Below are 21,794 nucleotides of genomic sequence, written 5' to 3' on the forward strand. Positions count from 1 at the left end.
AATCATCTTCAGCACACCGGTGGTCAGTGATTTTAAAAAAGTATCCATTGCTCTGTGCATTGCCCCTTTAGTTATAGGGAAATTGGCAGATCAGGAAGAGCTTCCATGAACTGGACTGATTTCCAGGCACTATCCGGTTTCTGGAAGAGCTTTTCCATAAAAAAAAAAAAAGAACAACAACAATTAAAATGAAACACAGCAGATTGCAATAATGCACATAAAATAGCCACCAGGGCACATTTGGTGCCAAATCAACCAGGTCTTCTTTCCAAGCAAGAAAAAATGTTATAATAGAATTCAAACAGTGAAAAACTTTACATGCAAACTAATATGTAATTACTTCCACTAGTTACTTTTCCTTTAAGGAATAACTTTATTCTTTCATGCAGAGTAACATATTCTTCAGACTGACTAGACATGAAAATCTTTACACATAAAGAACAAAACGAAAGGACTTGTCTGTCTTGAATGACTCAGGTGAAAACCGTTGCTATGTCAACATTTAGCCAATAGAGGGCAGAGTTTGAACGAACAACAGAGTGCCCCATCCCAGGGCTTCTGGAAAGATTTCACCCTCTCACTTGTTTTACAGCGCAATATATTAAACCGTCCTTGGATTTTTCAGCGATTATATACTGTCAACAATTAAAACTATTTTTTCAATCTGCAACAAACCAAAATTTTATTTTATTATTATTATTATTATTATTATTTTACATCTAAAGGGTTTGGGCATTCCCAGAAAGGGAGAATGACGTTTGAGGTTTCTTCTGAGTTGAAACTTTAGCGGGTAAAGAGGCAAGAGTTCTTCCAACGAACAGCAAAGTCTCACTCCTTATTTTTTTTAAATGTGTATCATTCAACGGCACAATAGAATTACAAAGTAGTAAGATAATTAAATATATGAAAGAATAATTACTTTCAAGTAAATTTTCTGGAATTTACTTGATCAAGTTATAGTGTGAAATACAAAAGTTTGTTTGTAGTAAATCTAAAACCTAAACTTTGCAATTTATTGTTAGAGGTGGGTACGACAAGTAACATTAGGTTGAAGAACTTTTTAATAATAACCAAGTTTAAAATTGACTTCAACATTTAGTGTCACTGCTCTATTTTGCAAAGATGCTAGTGACTTTACTTGATTTTTGTTTTTATTGTTTAAAGATAATGTGCACATTGTTCTAGAATTGTATCTGATTACATCATTGCCCTAATCAAACAGCTCTGACGTGAACAATCTTCCTCATAGAGTACATTTTCAGTGGACATGGTTTTAATTATACTTTAGTAGTATCATTTGGAAGTAACGCCACTCTTACTTGAGTACAGCTTTGGGCACACATACCCATCTATCTCTGTTGGGTTTAGTTGCAGTTAAATAATCTCTGTGTTTTGCCTCGTCACTGTCATGCAGCGCTAGAAAAAAACCCACAACAGTTTGGATGCTCGTGCACTTCCGGGACTTTCGTAATGTCGTGAGCGGGGCGCGTGCACGGCGGCAGGAGCGACCCTCCTCTTTTCAGGCAGAAACCGGTGAATCGGTGAAAGCGGCCAAGCCCTCCCTGCATCTCATTACTGCTTTAAGCTTCTTCTATTTTTCTTTAAACTTGAAGGAATTGACGGCAGAGACGCGGACGGAAGGTGAGACACTCAGAGCGACTCCTTATTTGTTGGTTTGAATCCCTTTAAAACTACATTTCTGTGTTGGTGTGAGAGTGCGGATGGTCATGAAGTGCTGCTGCCCCCCCCACCACACACAATAGAAGTATGTAAGGCATTCTGCACTTGCGCACCTTCTCTTCCTTTCTGCGGTCTGCATTGCTGCGTTAGTTAAAGCCTCCTTCCGTGTTATGAAACGAGTAGAAGCGCGCGGCTTTTGTTGTTGTGTGACACCAGCTGCCAGCGGTGACACATCTGCAGGGTTATACGTCCTCGCAGATGAGAAGTTTTCGGTTTAACCTGTCCAGGAAGGTTAAACCGAAAACCAAGAGCATTTTGACATACCGTGGCTATATATATATATATATATATATATATATATATATATATATATATATATATATATATATATATATATATATATATATATATATATATATATATATAGCACAGACCAAAGGTTTGGACACACCTTTTAATTCAATGAGTTTCCTTTATTTTCATGACTATTGACATTGTAGATTCACACTGAAGGCATCAAAACTATGAATAACACATGTGGAAATATGCACTAAACAAGAAAGTGTAAAACAACTGAAAATACCCCTTATATTCTAGTTTCTTCAAAGTAGCAACCTTTTGCTGTGATTACTGCTTTGCACACACTCTGCATTTTCTTGCAGAGCTTCAAGAGGTCGTCACCTGAAATGGTTTTCACTTCATAGATGTTGCCCTGTCAGGTTAATAAGTGGGATTTCTTGCCTTATAAATAGTCATGAAAATAAAGAAAACCCATTGAATTAGAAAGGTGTGTAAAAAAACATTTGGTCTGTACTGTATATATACATATATATAGTGCTGATTTGAACTTGCAGTGTTTTTAAGTAGCCTTGGAATGAGTGGATCTAGTTTCAGGGAAATCCAGAGGTGAAAGATCAGGGGGGCTCACAGATGGAGCTGCTCAGTATCACAATGCTGCCCCTGTATTGGAAGCAACCTGCAAAACTACTGGTTTGAAGACACCACAGCCAGATGGAATTACACACCACTAAGCTCAGCTTTTCCAAAATTAAAGTTGTCCACGAATCAAGTAACCACGTATTCAGAGCGATTCTGTGCCAACAAAGTTGTAGCAGAAACATTTGTTGCAGCTTCAACTGTCCAAATGTCAAGTTGGACTCAACTTGACATTTGATGCTTGTTGCCTGGTGTCTCACATATTCAGTCTCTTACTTTTACAGTTAGGTGTAGGCCTGGTTTGTAGCATCAAGGCTTTAAATGGTTTCAAATGTTATTAAATTAATGGCTGGTCTTTTGAATCCATTTTTTAAAAAATTCTCAGGACTTTAACATATGAAAGAAAACCGTGTAACTGTTTCTTCAACAGAGATAATCTTGGAGAAAATGAAGAAATAACAAGATTATTTCCAAGTATGTTTCAGGTCATATCTCTAACTTTGAAAAGATTCAATAAAATAATAATATTTTATGAATAATTAACCCTTTCATGCATGAATTATGATCCTTTGTGTCAGAATTTTTTTTCCATTTTTAAAATTTTTTTTCTTAAGGCATAAAAAAAGGTAGGAATTTTTTTTTTTGTAAAAAATAATTTTTTAAATTTTTTTTTATTTTTATGTGATCAATTGTAAATTTGTCCAAATACAAAGTTGTTATTTGAAAAATACATCAGTAGTATTGTTCCTTAGGGGTTATCTGATGTCACAATATTTTTTTTACTTGCAAGAGTCGTCTACAGTAGAAGGAGGGACCGGGTCGGTTCTCATGCTTTTTTGTCTGTCGACCATATTGTATTTAACAAAAATAATTTCTTGCATTTGCAGCTGATGGCCAGTAGTTGATGGTATATTTTATGATGCATTAGTGTCCACTTCAGTGGTCTGTGTGCATTTATAACATGAAAATCCACAGGAAGCACAAGAAAATGGCTTTTAGATAGCTGTCCACTGTAGCGACCACTATGCATGAAAGGGTTAAAAAAAAATATATATATATTGTTTGTAAATAGGATGGAAATAGTATCCAGAGATGAAATTACTTTGGAGATGGAATTTCATCTCCAATGTTTGTCGATTAAGCCGCTTTTTCATGGTGACTAACTGAATAACTAACTAGATTTAGGATTGTTTCATTCAACTGTAAAGTTTGATTGTGAGTGGAAAATGTCTCTCAAAAATGTCAAGAACCCTTGTCAGCGGCTCAGTGCGGGCTGAGGCCTCCTACGGGTCAAAACCTAGAATTGTCATGTGTTAAATAATATATCTTTACTATCAAAACCAGAGGTATAGTTCAAGCATTATTTTAAATTTGGCATTCTGTATCGTATTTAATTTATTCGTTTCTGCTATACCTAATGCAAGTTACATCTGCTGTCTTTTTTGGCAATGATAGGTCCTGCTTTAGACCAAGTTTTAAATTTCGAATTAAATTATTTAAATGTCAAACCTATATTCGCAGGCAGAATCTAATCTCGTTGTTGAAGCCAGAGCGAACTCTTTCAAAACAAATTATTTTAAAATGTAGCCCCAGACTAAGAGAAAAACATAATTAGATCTTCTTTACCAGCTCTTTGGATCCTAACTCAGCTGCAGTGTCACTTTGACCTGCACTCCTGCTTGCAGGAAGTTGATGGATGCTGGTCGGAGCCGTCTGACCACGCTTCAATAGGACTGGCAAGTAACAAATTCAGGTTGTAACAACAATATCCTGGTGGCCAGTAAATATAAATCACAAATCTTAAAGCTTACGAAGACTTTTACATAAATGTTCGCATGACGTGAATGTAGTAAAAAATCTGTTTTTATTTTTTGTGAGAGAAAAAAAAAAGAGATTACAACAAGAGAAATGCTGTAATAACAGCAAATAATTCAAAATTGAAGAACAGTTGGAGAATGTAGCAAAGTGAGGAAAAGTGGTCAGTATGTCCTCCCATTATACTTTTAGAAACTTTGTAAACCTGCAGAGTGAATTGCTCTGTTGGGGACAAAAATGGAACAATCTGACTTTGATGTGTGACAGACTTGATCATTGAGATGCTTTATATGCAAGAGGGGAATTTATTTCTTTTTTTTTCTTCTCTTTTTAATAAGAATATTGTTGCCCAAAAGAGGTTGCTTTGATTTCTATTTAAATCTTTGGGTGTAGTTTCCACCAAATAGGGGTTTCGATGATAAAACTATCTGGCAAAGCGTTTCTTTTAATTAGTCGTTTAAGACACATTCAGTTTTTCTTTGGGAAAAACCTCATATGTTACTTTAAAACAAAGCACAATGGACTACATTTTTGAATCAGCTCACCATCCTGGATAGTTTTTACATATTACCGTTACATGTTTCGTATGCTTCTCGTCCCCTTCTGCAGATTTCAAAGCAGATTGTTTGGCCTCGTGCTAAAACTAGTCTCCTATTGTTTTTCAGATTTTATGAAGGTCAGAAAAAAAACATGGCCTCAACACAGAGAGCTGAGACAGGGAGACCTTTTCCCCGCAGTATTCTTAGTGAACCATAAACAGCCTGAGTGAACCCGTTTAACCCTTTCTGATTGGCTGGACAGCTGCCAGTAACATCCAATTGGCGATCACCTTGGGCGATAGAACGTGATCCTTCCCCTGATGCGTCCAAACCCTTCCCCCACGGAGGTGCAAGTATTCACCGGACGATGGGTGAAAAACCACTGTGCAACAAAAATGGTCATTGTTTTCACTGATATTTGAGAACTTTTATTAGTTTTTGAACCAAAGATGAGATCATTTGTTCATGTAGATGTTCTTTTCTTTTCCGTCAGCTGAGGTAGGTGGGCTTTACATGTCACACAGCCGGGTTGGGATTGACCCGGGGATTTCTGTGTTTAAAATTATCCAAGCCGTTTCAGGTCAACTCTGTTTCCTGATCGAGGTCACTTATTTTTTGCTTGTGTGTGACCTCTGGGTCAGTGAGCTGGAATACAGGCTAATCCATGTGCACTTGGCGAGTATTTATAGGCTCATAGATAAAATTAGAATAATGGTCTGAGTCATTTAGTGGGTAATTCAAATACCTTTTTCAACACTGACGCAGATTTCTCAGGGATTATATTAACCAATGTTCATACTATAAACTTATTCAAGTGGTTTACAAAGAGAGTCATATCATATGACCTGTACATTGCTATAAGGCAATAGTCTACAATGTATTTTTAAAGTTTGCTATCAAAATATTAGGTAGATTGGCTCACCTGTGTCCCTTGGAAACATACAGATGTGAAATTAAAAACTATTGAACAACGTGAAGGGTTAAAGTTGTGACTTAAAATCTGCTATCTTTTGAAACACTGCACACTAATCGTGTTTTCGCGGTTTTCAGGATGTTTTGTGTCGTCCCTAGGAAGACAAAATTTTACTTTATATTTTTAGATGTCTAGCTGCACAGTGGCGCAGTTGGTAGAGCTTTTGCCTTGCAGCAAGAAGGTCCTGGGTTCGATTCTTTCTGCATGGAGTTTGCATGTTCTCCCTGTGCATGGTGGGTTTTCTCCGGCTTCCTTCCACAATCCCAAAATATGACTGTAAGGTTAATTGGTCTCTCTAAATTTTCCCTAGGTGTGTGTGTGTGCATGCATGTTTGTCCTGTATGTCTCTGTGTTGCCCTGCAACAGACTGGTGACCTGTCCAGGGTGACCCCGCCTCTCGCCCGGAACGTTAGCTGGAGATAGACACCAGCACCTCCTGACCCCACTAAGGGACAACTGTGTAAGAAAATGGATGGATGGATGGATGGATGGATGGATGGATGTATTTTTAGATGTTCTAAATAAAGCATGAGCAACAATAATAAGACATTTAGCAAATCAGTTTCTGTGGAAACAAAATTGATAGTGGTTCAAGAAATCTCTTGATTAGTATTTGTGAAATTTTTTTTCTTCAAACGTTTATCTTGCTCACACCGAGGTGAAGGTTTGCACTCTCTGAATGCAGCCTCTCTTTGACCTGTTTGTTTATCCTGTCGGCTTTGGATGAAAGCAACCTGGCTTGATTTGTTAACCCTCTCCCTCCTCACTTACACCACCAGGCTTCAGTACTGTGTAATTGTGTTACACAAGCAAAGCGATTTGATGCAGACATAAGTCTGTAAGCCAGTTCCACATAAAAAAAAGTTATACAATATCCATTAGCAGTGTCGTAAAGTGCAGTGTCAGTGGTTTTGTTATTCTTGCAAATTAGCTGCTTCAAATGCAAGAGTGGGTCAGCAGACAGTCAGTAGACATTTTAGTTTGGTACCACCAGAGTGTTCGGCTCAAAGAGTGTTGCATAAGAAAGCCTTTTCATTTCTCTTTTTGTTTTTTTCACAGTGTAATGCAAAATTACTCACCACCTTTACTGTTTTTTTCTTTTTCATTTATCATGTTGTAATCCCATACTACAGTGAATAGCAAAACGGGTTTATGTGACCAACCAACACTAAGCTGTTTAATTGCAAATCAAAAGAAAAATGATGCATGTTTTTATTTGTATATTTTACTAGTAGGAAGTGTAGTTTGTAAATCGCATACTTGGTTACATTTGTAAAGTGGCTTAGCACCAACGTAAGTCAAGGATCTTTTGTTGTATCCACCTTACAAATCAAAATCAAATCAATAAAATTTTATTTGTATAGCACATTTCAGCAAGAAGGCATTTCAAAGTGTTTTACATCATAAAAAAAACACAAAAACACAAATTCATGCAACATAGAATCAACAATCAAAACATTAAGTCAAATGCCATCATTAAATTCGTAATTTATTATGTTTCAAATACAACTCTAAACAGGTGGGTTTTTAGTCAAGATTTAAAGGCACTCAGTGTTTCAGCTGTTTTACAGTTTTCTGGAAGTTTGTTCCAGATTTGTGGTGCAGAACAGCTGAATGCTGCTTCTCCTTGTTTGGTTCTGGTTCTGGGGATGCAGAGCAGACCAGAACCAGAAGACCAGAGGGGTCTGGAAGGTTGATCCAGACCCCTCTGGTCTTCTTCATCACCAGAACCAGATATAAATATGGAGAAGCAGCATTCAGTTTTATGCTCCTCTGAAAAAGAACAATTGCTGAAAGATTTTTGGAGTAGTTTGAGCAGCTGCAAAAATACTGACAAAAAAAACCAAACAGATTTTAGCCTTTTAAATCAAGACTAAAATCTGTTTAGGGTTACTTGGGATTAATAATAACTGAGATACAGATTCACTCCAGTCTTATTTACAATATTTTATGATTTTGACCATGTCATTTGTGAAAATCCAGCATTGCTTGTTTGTTGTTGTATGTTCTCATCATGTAAAACCTTAAATTATTTGTTGCTGAAATGGGCTATAAAAATAAATTCACTGTGCCTTGTGGCCATTTGCATTCATTTCCTCCTGAGTTAAGGCTGTTCTCAGTTGGATTTTTTGGATTTACGTCTTGACTTTGACTAGGCCATTCCGGATAATGCTTGTTTGTTCAACTGGAAGTTAAGGGTTTAAGGCTTCTTGTATGTTTTGGGGGGTGTATTCTTACATGTGGATCATCATGCTTGTAACAGTTTGAGCTCTGCTTGTGGACAAACAGTACGATGCCGCAAGGTGGAGCCTGAAAGCACATCCACTGTTCCAAGCACATATGCGTGGCTGAATATAAACGAAGAGGGAAAAACTACTGCTAAATATTTGATAGACTTGTAAAACCAGCTTAAAGTCACACAACTTTATAAGTTGTGTGACTGCATTCAACACCTTTATAAGTTGTTGAATGCAGGTAGATTTTATCCGCAGTGCCTTCTACTAAGAAGTGCAGCAAATTGAGCAAAGGTATAAAAGCAAGGACAGCGATTTTTACTCTTTGAGACTGAAGCCACAATTACACCTTTGTGTTGCAGCTGTTCAGTCTTTTGCAGTCTCTGACATGTTTGGTCATGCAGCCCCGTCAATTTTCTCATTACCTCTGACTGCGTTCCCTTCCCCTACTGAAGAATTGCGTCCCTAATTCTTGATACCTCCACCACACGCTTTACCCATTCAGATGATGTGATTATGGTTAGGAGCACCGTTGGTTATCTAACACATATTCTGTTTTTCATGGAGGTCGGACAGTTTGATTGTGTTTTCATTAGACCAGAACACATTTTACCTTTGAGATTTTTTTTGTTTTCTTCTGTCAGAGTGCACGACTAATACCTGTTCTCACAACACTCACCACTATAGTGACTTGGTGACTCCAAGTAATTCTCTACTTGCCCAACCTGTCAGTTTAAATAGTCTTGGTAAGTTTGAGGTTATGATGGATAAATACTCTCCACCAAACCACTGAGGCCTTTACAGCCCCGCTGGATTTATACTGAGGTTAAATAACAGGTAAATGTTTGCACTGGATTTTATATACTGTAAGGGTCTTGAACTAAAGAGGGTGAATACACATACTGCCACCCTTTTTAAATTATTGTATGGCGGTCTTCATATAAGCTCTGATGCCGGGTATTAAGTATTTTCCAGGCACAGGGTGCCATTTTATAGCACAGTCAAGTAACTATGTTATTTTCTGTTGTTGTAAAAATTATATATTTATCAACAATTAAAAGAAATTTGACTTCACATGACAGCTGTATAAAATTGGTATCTTTCTCTTTAAGAAGCTTTTCTGACGCTCTCTTTCAGGACGTAATCAAACCCATGTTTCTCCGTGATGCTGGTTACAATTGTTCTTAGAAGTGTTGGATCAGTTCCACCAGGTGTTTGCTAATCACAACTGCGGCTACTCTGATGGAGGTGTGTCAGGAAAAATTGTTGAGTGTCGAGGCGAGGCCCAACAGATTTACTTTCACAAGCAGAGGGCTGTTCTGTGTGGCGGCAGCTCCAAGGTGGAGCTTTGCCACAATACAAGCAAAGAGACTTCAGTTTGTCTTTCAATCTGTTCAATCAGGCTTTTGATGAAAGTTTGATTTCTCTTTAAAACAGTGTCACAACTTGACTCATTTAAATCTTTCTCAAAGTTGTGTCTCCCACAAAAATTTTTATTTTTTAACTCCAGTTTAGCTCTTCTGGTATAAAAAAAAACAACTCTGAATAGAGGAGAATTTCATCTCCATGAAGCAGTGCTTGCCTTCCTCTCTCTGTTATGGTTTGAGGTTCAAGTACCCAGATTTCTCCACATTTTTAAATAACTCTTTGGGGATTAAATCATAATTAGGTTTTGGTTTGGGACAAATAGAGATAATCTGTCAGCATGTGTCTCTTAATTTGATTTTTATACAAAACTGTCATTTTTAAGAAGCTTTTTTGTATTTGGTGAGGCATTGTGTTGACAATTTTACTTTGGAATAAGTCTTGTATAATTTATTTTTTATTCTGAGTGATCTCAAAAATCCTTTTGCACACACCTCTTAATCTAGGTGATAAAACAAAACTGTTGACTAATTAATGGCACACATTTGATGCAAATTATTTCTGTATAATACTGCATCTTGTGAGCATTTATATTTTGTATATAGTCCCACTATATCTCACCTCAGAAATTGAAGGAGAGGATGGAGAGAGAAACACTCAGATAAAATCAGTTTTTTAGTAGTAAACTAGATTATTAATATTAGCAATTAGAAGAAGATGCTTAAGAGGAAGCCACTGTAAATTTACTGCGCTGCACATCTTCTTCAGCATGAAGCGAAGATGATTTAAACAAAACCATAAAATTAAAACCACCTGATCCTGAAACAAATCATACATCAGATCTCCATTATGTTTCATTGAAAACTTTACCTCTGGGACATATTTAATAGTGGATTTCTCATACAGTACCCATTCTCAACCCATATTTAAGTATAACAGTACAGTACAGCACAGTATTGAATATTACTGTGTTATTAACAAGTATTTCATTGCCTGTCATGAACAGAATAGCTTTCCTGTCTTTCCTTGGGCACATGAAGTTACATAAAGCTTCATGGCAATGAGTCAAGCGGCTGCTAACAAGCTGTACTGTATGTCTACTAAAGTTTGCTGTGACCTACTTTGGCAAATCTGAAGTTTAGAGACAGCTTACTGTAAAAGTGTGTTTTATCTAGTCCTGTTTTTTTTCTTATCTGATTGAGTTTTCTACAATTGACTTTTGCAGCAGCTTTTGTGCAAATATGAAAGAGTTTTCTAGTTGCTCTGTTGGGTTGACAATGTCTAATCTTTTTAGATCGGCAAATAGCACTGTGCTTTAAGGAAAACATTTTAAAAAGGCTTCATCCCTGTTAGTCTGTCAGCACATAAATCAAAATCATATAATTGAAATGTTGAAAAAAGTGACGAAACATCTCACAACATTCTTGTGTTATGTGCTGTAACTCTCACTGTTACGTTAAGTTGTGCCATTACACTGTTTAACTCAATTGTGTCAGTCATAGTTAAAATGGAAATACAGCATTGGAATTATTATTATCAACCTCATCATTTTGTCTAGAAGACAACCGAATCTTTAATTCCTTCATCTGAATAATTTGATGTAAAATTTCTAATAAACTCTATTTCTTCAAAATAATTAGCTACTTTATAATTCTATCTGAATGGCAAATAAACTCTTACACATCGATTAGATCCTTTTATTTCCTCCTCAGTATTCAGACAGGATCTGGTTTCTACGGCTCTGCTCGCTGTGCTTATCTTTTCCCCACCCCACCTACCACGGCCCTTTGACCTCCACTACCCCCCACACACAAACACACAGCGTGCGCTTCACAACGCTGCCCTATCTCAGCAACACAGAGATTCCTCAACTCGCCAGATATAACTTGACCACAACTTGTTTGGTGTCATTTGTTCTTTTGTTTTAATTCTGTTTATTAAGTTTTGCACACAAAACAGTATCTGATGGAATGTCCCACAATCACAAGGACACATTGTGTCGTGGACAGGTACTAATGAAGGCTCAGTTGTGCTCAATATTGAGCATTCAGAGAAATTGCTATGAAAATTTTGGCCGATAGCAATATCCGATATCTATATTGTGTTATGCCCGATAATAGATGTCATGCTATACTTGTTCACCACACTTTTGAGACTGTGAAAAAATGACCACACCGTGTACACTGCTTCGGTTAAGGATGCCCACAGTTTTGTGCTTCATTACCGTCACATGGCCGTACAAACACCACATGGTCATCCATTTGCCCCTCCTTAAACACAAATGATGAAAACAAACATTGGTTGCTAATATCAGCTCAGTTTTACTTTTCAAACCGATACTGTTAAAAAAATCGACTGATATCAATGTTGATGCCAAAATATCATGCATCCCTAACAAAAAACGCCCAAGCCTTGTGTTAAGCCTTGTGTTGGCATTGACACAAGGCTTGGGCGAAATGGCATATGGTCATAAACTCTTTTTTTTCCTATATGTTTTCCTTTATTTCTCCAGTCTGAGTTCTTTTTCACATAAAGAAGCAAAACTTTTCTTTTACTAAAGGCACACACCTTGGTAAAAGCTACTTTAATATGTGTTGCCCTCATTTCATTGTTAGCAGTAGGTCAGAGAAAATCCAATGAGTGAGGCAAGTGTGATTTTCTTTTACAGAAAGGTGAAGCTTTTAAAGGATCCTTAAACTCTTAAAAGCTCTCTGCCTCGTTCTTTATGTTTCTTCCTGGCATGTTTTGCTTTTTCTGTCTTCTCTCCAGCAGCGCCTTCAATCAGTGGGTCATCTTGACCTTTTTTCCCCTCCTTCTGAAGTGATTTTTAAAATGTTTCTCCAACTCGGTTTTTCTCTTTGTGTATTCAGAAAATGTGGTGTGCAGCTGGAGAATACGTTAAAGAAGAAGCCTTTTAATACAAATACAGATCCGTACACTTTTCTTTAGGGTTCTGAAATGAAGTGTTTGAGTTGATGAGTACAGTTCTCACGTTTTGGTTTATGTAAATTTGCTACCTCACATAAACCATCTCACTTGTTAAAAAGCTTCAGGCATATGGATCATTAGTTTCAGTCTGTACTTTTCCAGAGAAAATCTGAGGATAAACAGACAGAGATATGGCAGCTGCGTTTTTAACCTTGGACTGGTCCGACGGGCTTCATGTCAAGGCTCATACATTCATGATCACATGAGTTCAGCTGGTCATGATTGCACTCCAAATGAAATGCCTGTATATATGTCGAAGCCTGTTGCCGTTATAACCTTTAAACTTTGGTACAACTTCCTATAAAACTCAGTTTATTTTCATTGAACAGTAACTTTTGATCATCTAATCAGTTCTAATGTGTTGTTTTTCTACATATAACATTGAGCTAGATTTCTTATGATCTGGAAGCTTGTTAACAATTGAAGCCATCTATAGGTCAAAATAGGATGTGTTGAAGTTTACACATAAACAACTATCCAGCGTTCATTTTACTTACTATCTTTTTACTTCACTATCTCCAACAGTGATAGTAAACAGAGCAAGAGTCTCGGGACTAGAAATTGGCAATTTACCAGTATCTTGGCATACCAGTTTTAACAGTTAGCATTAGCAAAATCACTAATCATTAACTGTTCTTACAAATTTAAAGCTTCTCCAGTCTACAGACGAGAGCATATTTCTCCGTATACTTCCAAATATCAGATGAGTTGTCGATACGCTGATGAATAAAAAAAGAAGCAGTACGACTTGAGACATTTCACCTCACTTCTCAAGTGGTTGAATTCAGTAATTGTAGCAATAACTAGCAATTGAATTGTGATTTGATGTGAAAAACCAAACAAAAGAAAAATGAAGTATGGCTACAGAGACCAACTCTTAACTGTACCTTCTAAATTATAGACAATAAAACATAAATTTACCATTTAAAATGTGTGTCATTCATCACTTTTATTCAGGTAACACTGTTTTAAGTTGGGCTAACAGTAGCATGTCTGACTGCAGCCATACTTCTGTGTTTCAGGCGCATGCAGTGTGGCCATGCTGAGAGAGCAGCCGGCGTGGGGTTAGGATGTCTGACGATGAAGAGGAACAGCTGAACCAGAGGAAGAGTGAAAGAGAGATCTGCTTCATCAGTGATGACAGTAGAGATTATGGAAGTGGTGAAGAATGGTTTCATGGTGAGTTAATATGATAGATTAATCTGATCTCATCTTATGTGTCCACTGTCCATAAGTGTACTCACAACTAAGTAAGAGGGGGGAATAAATTAACTGAGAGCTACGTTTGTAGGCGGACCAGAGTTTGATTTTTTGGTCTTCATCAGAGTTCATTTGGTCAGTCACACCTCCCAAACGAACCTGACTTTCTAGGCAGACTAGAGTTTGATTAAAGCAGACTAAACAGGGCTGGTGTGAATGCACCCTAAGTCTTCATGGCATTAATGATTTAAGAGGTTTAATCGCTCTTGTTTGCAGACTGTGGAGACCTTTGGGCCTCTGATCATTATGAGTCACTATTAGATAACCCTTCTAAATTTACAGATTACTTGTATTTTTCCACCCTGGCTGAACAGACCTGTGAACATCCCAAGTACTCCTAACCAACCTCCTGTTTCTCACTGTTCTCTCTCTCTCCCATGCAAACAGAACAGCATGCATGCTCACACACAGAGACCGTACATTTTGTCCTCATTAAATCTTACAGCTGTACTCTGCACCATGTCAAGTTGCTTTGGTGGACGCTGCAGAATTCCATTGACCCTGAAACTGTCACTGCATGAAAAGTGGGATTTTCATCAGCTATTGACACCTAGCACTGCTGTGCGCTTAGATATTGAGGGCTATCGGCAAGAGTTTTTTGTCAAAATGGGAAATTGTAGGGAACTGCGGAGAATTGTCAAAATCTGTGTTGCCCTATCAACCCCCCCCCCTCACCCCCCCACACCTTGGGCCTAGGTGAGGCTTTCATATTTAAAAGACAATGCTGGGAGCCACACAAATGCAAATCAACTCTTGAGCACCGGCCTTTCTGACTGTCGTTCCTGTTGTAGTTCACCCATTTTCCCTTCTGTGCACCACTCAGGTCTGTTTATCAGTTCCAGGACCCAACCAAAACCCCTCAGTGTTATTACCTTGAGAAATAATGAGATTTGTTTAAGTATAAAACAGGCATTAATGCCGAAAATGTTCTAATGTTACAAGTCATACAAATGAAACAAATACAGAGTGACATTCACCATCCAGCGTTTGGCCACACTTTGCTCACCCTAGGGATGTAACCAAGTGTGCAAAGTACAATTTTTAGGGTAAATCTGATGGTACATTGTCAACATTGCATGTTTGTCACGCTCATCCAAGATTGTGTGGTGGAATGCAGACAGAGCCACCGCTGTACACATTTCCAAGGGAAGTGTTTCTGCCGACATGAAAGCACTGCGTTTTACATAAAGCACATCAGTTGTGTCATCATGTGACAAAGTTCCAATCATTTGCACATGTGAAATATTGGTCATTATAGTACCAATAGGCACATGTTCATGGCATACTAAGTTGTTGCTGACTCTTCTGAAATCGCCTCCTAATCTGGACTTTGTGATTAAACATTCTCAGTATTTAATCACAAATACTGAAATAATGGCTCAAAAAAGCCTGTGTTCCAACATTTACTCCTTCAAATGGAGGTGTAAATACATGTTGGTGTTGCAGTGCAATGAGCCAAAAGGTTTAATACATTTTGAGAAGTCTGTAGGGATTGTTCAGTTATACAAGTATGCCATGAAGAAGTATGATTGGAGAAAGAATATTAAAACAATGACCTATCTTGTGCATTAAAATATATCTTGCAGGTGTTTAAGTTTTGGTTTAATTGATTATATAAAACCAGAATATACAGGATTACATGCAATAGACTTTTGTTGAACGTGATCTTACTTTGACATTCTACCCAGCTGTAGATTTATCATTGCATAACTTAATCAAAAATAATAATAAAAAACATGTTCCACAGTGGTTCGTTGTGCAAAAAATATTTTTGTGAACAATATTCAAACTACTTACTCTGCACTGATTGTTTTAAAGACCCAGAGTCAAGTCATATTGGAGTATGTATTCCATGTGATGATTATGAGATGTGATCGTGATTATAAGGAAGCATTGATAATCAAGTTCTTGAATTTTCCAACTTGATGTTTGGGCTTCCGAAGCATTTGTATCACACTTTGTATAATTGTCCCAGTCCAAGAGCAGAAATGTGTAACAGATATATTTTTTAGTTTACAGATTTAAATTTTAATGACTGGGAAAAAATAAATAGTCATAAGTGATGCAAAAAAGGCTGTATTCACAACTAACTAATTGTTTTTATTGAAAATTACAAGCAGCTGTTGTAGAAAATGTATAAAAACCATTTCATGGTGAGGCACCAATGGAGGTATAGTGCCATGCTCAAGTATGCCTACTGTACCCCTTGAACTTTTATGTGGACTTTTGAAGACAAACCAATAAAAAATAAATCTATATCAAGCATCTCAAAGACCGTTCCCATCCATCCCTTTAAATAGAAAGAGTTTAGACCCGATGAAGGCTTATGTCTACCAATTTCTGAATATAACCAGCAAAGGAACCAGCTTCAAGAAGAAACAGAAAGTCCTGTCTTCATTGTGAAACATTGTGGTGGCAGCAATATGTTGTATGGAGGTTTGTCCACAGCAAGAACATAGAAGCCAGTCAGATTTGATGGAAATATGGAAGGAGCTAAATGCAGAGCAATGACAGAAAAAAAACAGTTATTTGCTGAAAAAGACTTGAGACTGGGAAAGGTTCACCTCCCAGACGACAGGTTCAACTATTTTAAAAAGACTGACATCCAACTGTTTGATCTAAAATACCATATTTCCGTGTAACTTCCTGTTTAGGCTTGTTTGTATTTTGTTCCCTTCAATTAAGCAAGCCTGTTCAGAGGACATTTTATGGGGTTTCCTCAGTGTGTGTCGAAAGAGGAGGATCTACATGCTCGTCTTCCTTGCTTTGCAAGTCTATTTTATTCCTGTGACATCATCTGCCCCCCGCAGTCTCTTACGTCTGTCCCATGGTTGCTATGACAACTGTCACCAGGATGCCAACCCCCTTCATGGCAGTAACTTCCTCCTGGTTAAATGTCCCCATTTCTATCTTTTTTCCCATGTTTTCTTCTTTTATTCACCTTTAAACATGGTGTTCTCCAAACTCATCACCATACATTTGTCTTCATGCTCCCAATGATTGCTTTGCCATTTTTTGATCGCTAAACTTCACTTGCTGGGATTTCCAACTCTCCTACTGTCCCTCAGTTTTATGTTTGTTTAATTTGCATACAAACATTATTGACAAAAAAAAAGGATTACATTTGAGAAAGGGTAGGGTATGCAAACCAAAGTCCAAACCACTGGGCTAAAATGTTACATCCTTACACAAAATTGCTAAAACACCTCCCTACGGATTATTTCTGTATGACTTCATTGTTCTCTGCAGCATTTCTATAGAACACACTGAATGAGTTTTAAATAAAACTGAAAAAAACATCAGTTTTTAAATTCAATGAATATGTTTTTTCCCACAGAGATTTTGTTGTCATGGTTATTACTGACACAGAAATTTACCAGCTGTAAATACCCACATGTTAAGGCCATTCACTTCCTACAAAGTTGCATGCAATATGAAATGGTCTTGAACAATAAGCTTTCAAGGATGTCTGAAGGTCTTCAACTATTTATTTATTTTTTTTGTGGTTGTCATCGTTTGGAGTGCCTATTTTTCTTTATTATCTTATTGGAGTAGTATAAGGCACATGCCTACCTGATTTGTGTGAAAAAGCTGTTTCACCACAGAAAATGTAAACAAAATTAAAGACTCTGAGGTGGACCAGATAACATCTTCCAAATAAGGAATATTTGCAGGAAAGATTTCACATTTTAATGGCATCTTACTTAGTTTTCAGGTTTTGTGAAGTTTTGTGTTTGGATTAAAACCAATTCTTTTGTCAGTGTATTAGGAGTTTTTTCTGGATTTGTATTTGTACAGGCCAAAGTTTTTTGAAGTTATTTGGTTTTCTTCCAACTCTTCCTCTTTAATCTTTTCATTATTTCTGTACTACAGAACAAAATTTAAACCCTAAATAACCGGGGGAATTACCATGGTGTGCTCGTTCGGATTGAAAATTTGTTAACACATTTAACAAATTTAAATGTGTTACATTTTTAATTCTTCAATTTAAAATGTGCAAAATTTATAAATTTTAAATTGGAGAAAAAATAGAGTTTAAATGTCTATTTTTTCTACAATCGTTCACTTTACAGTTTGAAAAGTTAGCATGAGGTACACAGAAGAATCAACAACAGTAATTTAGGAAATCTGTTGTGAAGACTGCTGGGAATGATAAAACCACTGCTGATATATAACCAATAAAATAGTTTATTCCCTACCAAAGTGTTTTTTGTTATTTTAAAATCTTATTACTTTTGTTTCAATGTACCACTCATTGGTGCAAAAAAAGCACTTTACGCTACAGGGAATAAATTCTTACCAAAAAAATGTGAACAGTGCATAAAAATAAAAAGAATGCATGCAAACTCTTAAGCTTGTGACAACTGGGCAGCACTGAATCTGTGCCCTTATAAGTGAGGCCATTTGTAAAAAAAAAAAATTGCCATTGAGAAATGGACTTGGCATTGGACTAATAAAATAAAATTGCCCTGCAAACTGCAACTCGATGCTGCTGTAATACTGGGTCAGGTGGATGTGTCTGCAAAAGAATACCCCGAGGAGGTTAGACAGCCTGTTGTTGTCTCTGCACAGTTCAGATTGTCGTGAGGTCTGTGTCTGCACATGCACGCGTTGACTCCAGAGAGGAGGACAGTAATAGTCTGTTAGTTAGCCTGTTGCTCCCCTGCCTGTGTTGTGTGGGCGTCGCCAAGCAGAGCACATTCACGTTCGCTCGAGCTGAAGAAAAACAACCAAACATGTTTCCTCCCACGAATGCTAGCGACACCCGGTTGTTTATTAATCTGATAATGAAACTTGTCAGTTTTAGTTGAAAGTGGGCAAGCTGCTTTAACAGGAAGTTATCCTTATAAAGCAACTTAGCAGGTGATATTAAGCTAACTTCTCCAGTCTTCGTTAACTGCTTTATGCATCTTCTTCCCATGTTTTCAGCAATCTAATAAAAAAAGTACAAAAATAGGACTCTGACGCTCTGCACCAAACAGCGAGCAGAGGTCATCCGGTGAACTAGATGAGGATTTAGGAACCCCTAACAGATCTTATTATTTCACCATCTGTCTTGAGTTCGCTCCATTTTCAAGCACAATCTCCACCGATGAATCTACCCACAACTTACCTGCGGAGTTCTGTTCTGTCTTCGGCACAGACATCAAATAACTTGCTGCAAAGTGGCCCTGGTGCGTTTTTCCTGAGATTTTCCCGCCAGCTGGTCGCACAGACTTTCAGTCATTGCCACATCACACCTGCGGTGAAAACTTGCTCCTTCTTCTGTCAGTTGACAGTTCTCACTATCTTGCTTGATGGCTCAAAGGAAAGTAAGCAGAAAGTTGACTATAACATCCCTTGCTGCTTCAGTCTTTTCAGAAATCACTCACAGATGGTCTGATCCTTGTTAAATCCAGGCCATACATCTACACATCTCTGCCAAATTCAAGGTTTTTATGACAAACATATTACATTATTTGCAATTCATCCGAAAAATATAAACATTTTAAAAATATAAACTTAAACATACCCCAACAACCTTTAAACCAATGCTTTTCTAAAATACCTTTTAGTTAAAGGTCTGTCGGCATCTTCCTTACGCAAGTTCTCCCAATCTGCAACCACACAAAATGGGATGCATGAAAAGCAACACGCATACTTCCAACATAAGACGGGATTTGAGATTTTGATACAAAACACATGGCGGGAGAGGAAACTTTAAAGAAAGGGTCACCATTTTTCTCAATAGATTCAGTTCCATTGTAAGCTTTACGATTCCTGATGCCGAATTAAATATTCGAATTTCTAATTGTCCGTAGTTTTCTATGGCAATTTTGCGCGTCCACGTTCGCATGTCCTCTGCACTGTTTGTGACAGATCAGAAGGGGAGAAAATACGCAAACATTTTAGCAAATCTTCCTAAGCTTTTTCAATCTGGAGAGACTCAGACGGAAAAACAGCGATTAAGAAGGTTTATTGACATGCATGAATTTAAAGTTCTTTGGCGCTCGGGCCCCGGCTGAGGACATTGAGCTGTGAATTGCGATCAGCTCGGATGAGCATTCCCGATGAAGGTTAGGAATGTCATCCCCCGGGACCCGACACTGGTGGTGGAGGTCGGTGAAGGATGGGAGCCTGAAGAGTGGAGGTGGAGAAGGGGTGGAGGAGGGTTGAGCGCAGCTGGAAAGCGGAAGATGCCATGGATGGAGGTCCTTATCAACTGGGCCTTGGTCGGTGATTGGACGTGACGTGGCTTGGTCCAGCGTTGATAGGTCGGTGGTGATGAGCGGGACGCGCCGACTGGATGATGCAGGTGGGGCTAAAGAGTCTTCCAGTTTGAATTTGCGCCTAGGCTTCATTTCAATCTGGAGAGACTCAGACGGAAAAACAGCGATTAAAAAGGTTTATTGACATGCATGAATTTAAAGTTCTTTGGCGCTCAGGCCCCGGCTGAGGACATTGAGCTGTGAATTGCGATCAGTTCGGATGAGCATTCCCGATGAAGGTTAGGAATGTCATCCCCCAAAAAGGGAGGCTGAGGCCGGGGCCGAGGCCGGGGAATTAGCATCAGGGTCAGAGAGTAATGTGGGGGAGCTACGCTAGCTCGGGGCTTACGGACTAGGACTTGAGGAGATCGTAGTAGGTGATGTTACTGTGATGGGGGTAAATTATGAAGCTGATTGATAACGGTCAGCGGGGGATGCCGCTAGGCGTGTATTGGCGAGATGCTGGTAAATGTAAGACACTGGGATGGTGCGAGGTATGAAATGACAGGATGTGGGTAGATGAAGGCCAGCTGGGAAAGAGGTGCGACGTTAAATAGCAGGATGCTGGTAGATGAAGGCCAGCTGGGGACGCCGCTATGCATGAAATGACTAAATGCTGGTAGATGAAGGCCAGCTGAGGACGCCGCTATGCATGAAATGACTAAATGCTGGTAGATGAAGGCCAGCTGGGGACGCCGCTATGCATGAAATGACCGGATCTGGTAGATGTGGGCCGGCTGGGGAAGCCGCTATTTGTGAAAAGACTGGATGCTGGTAGATGTGGGCTAACTTGGGGGCGCCGTTAAGATGAAACGGCAGGAAGTTGGTAGATGAAGGCCGACTGGGGTAATGTGGTGATGCTATGAAATAGTATATCAATTAGAAATAATATCCCCCCAAAAATGAAAGCTGAGGCTGGGGCCGGAGCTGGGAGTTAGAGACTGGGAGAGTGAGAAAAGGCCGGGAGCTACGCCAACTCGGGGCTTGCGGGCTGGGACCTTAAGGAGTCTATACAAGGTGACGTTACTGATGGTAGGGGAAAATGATAAAAAGCCGGTGGATGAAGGTCAGCCGGAGACATAGATGGGCGTGGAATGGCAGGGTGCTCGTAGAGTAGACCGACTGAAATGATGATTTAGCTGTAGGAAAGAGACCAGCTGCATGGTACTGAGATAGCGAGAAAAGGATGGGAGAGGGAATAGATTAGGATGTAAGAAGATAGCTGCCTGCTACTGGAGGTGAGATGCTAGAACCAGGATTAGATTCGCAGGGTGACGTTAGAGGATGCGAGCGAGGTATGGGGACATTCTGGAATGAAACTTAAAATAGGGGAGTGAAGGACAACAGGGAAAGATGAGCATAACATCTGCTGGATGAGAGTATGCACTTTGCGTGAGGTTGACCAACCACCACCAGTGAATTGCGCAGTGCACGTCGGGCACTGAGGGAAGCTATGAAGACGGAGACGAGATACATAAAATTATATGAAGAGAATGCTGAAGATGACTATGGAGCTGTTGGCGTAAGGTCGAGAGAATACCTTGAATACTATACTGGTCAAACGTGATCTAAAGAGGTGAATGATGTCGTATATAAATTATAGCCTCAAGGTTGCGAGAATGCAGGGGCTTGGAACGATGGATGAGCATGAAGAGGAAACTAAGACTGGAAATGAGGATGAGAAACTGAGGAACTATAGGGAATAAAAAACGGTGCGAGACGTGGATGAGGGTTTGAAATAAATTATTTTGTCTAG

The 21,794-nt window shown here is 38.6% G+C and overlaps 1 protein-coding gene across 3 annotated transcripts in view; it reads left to right on the forward strand.

Moving 5' to 3' along the window:
* The first annotated feature begins 1,533 nt into the window (after positions 1–1,533).
* The window catches only part of LOC102225789 (helicase ARIP4-like), a 63,692-nt gene continuing 43,431 nt past the window's right edge, over positions 1,534–21,794 (forward strand). For all 3 annotated transcript variants that reach the window (XM_023332504.1, XM_023332511.1, XM_023332518.1), the window contains exons 1-2: positions 1,534–1,641; positions 13,553–13,709. In XM_023332504.1, the coding sequence (XP_023188272.1) occupies positions 13,601–13,709 (109 nt within the window). In that variant the 5' untranslated portion in view covers positions 1,534–1,641; positions 13,553–13,600. The remainder of the gene's footprint in view (positions 1,642–13,552; positions 13,710–21,794) is intronic.

The sequence above is a fragment of the Xiphophorus maculatus genome, chromosome 1 (assembly GCF_002775205.1).
Source record: "Xiphophorus maculatus strain JP 163 A chromosome 1, X_maculatus-5.0-male, whole genome shotgun sequence".
Taxonomy (NCBI): domain Eukaryota; kingdom Metazoa; phylum Chordata; class Actinopteri; order Cyprinodontiformes; family Poeciliidae; genus Xiphophorus; species Xiphophorus maculatus.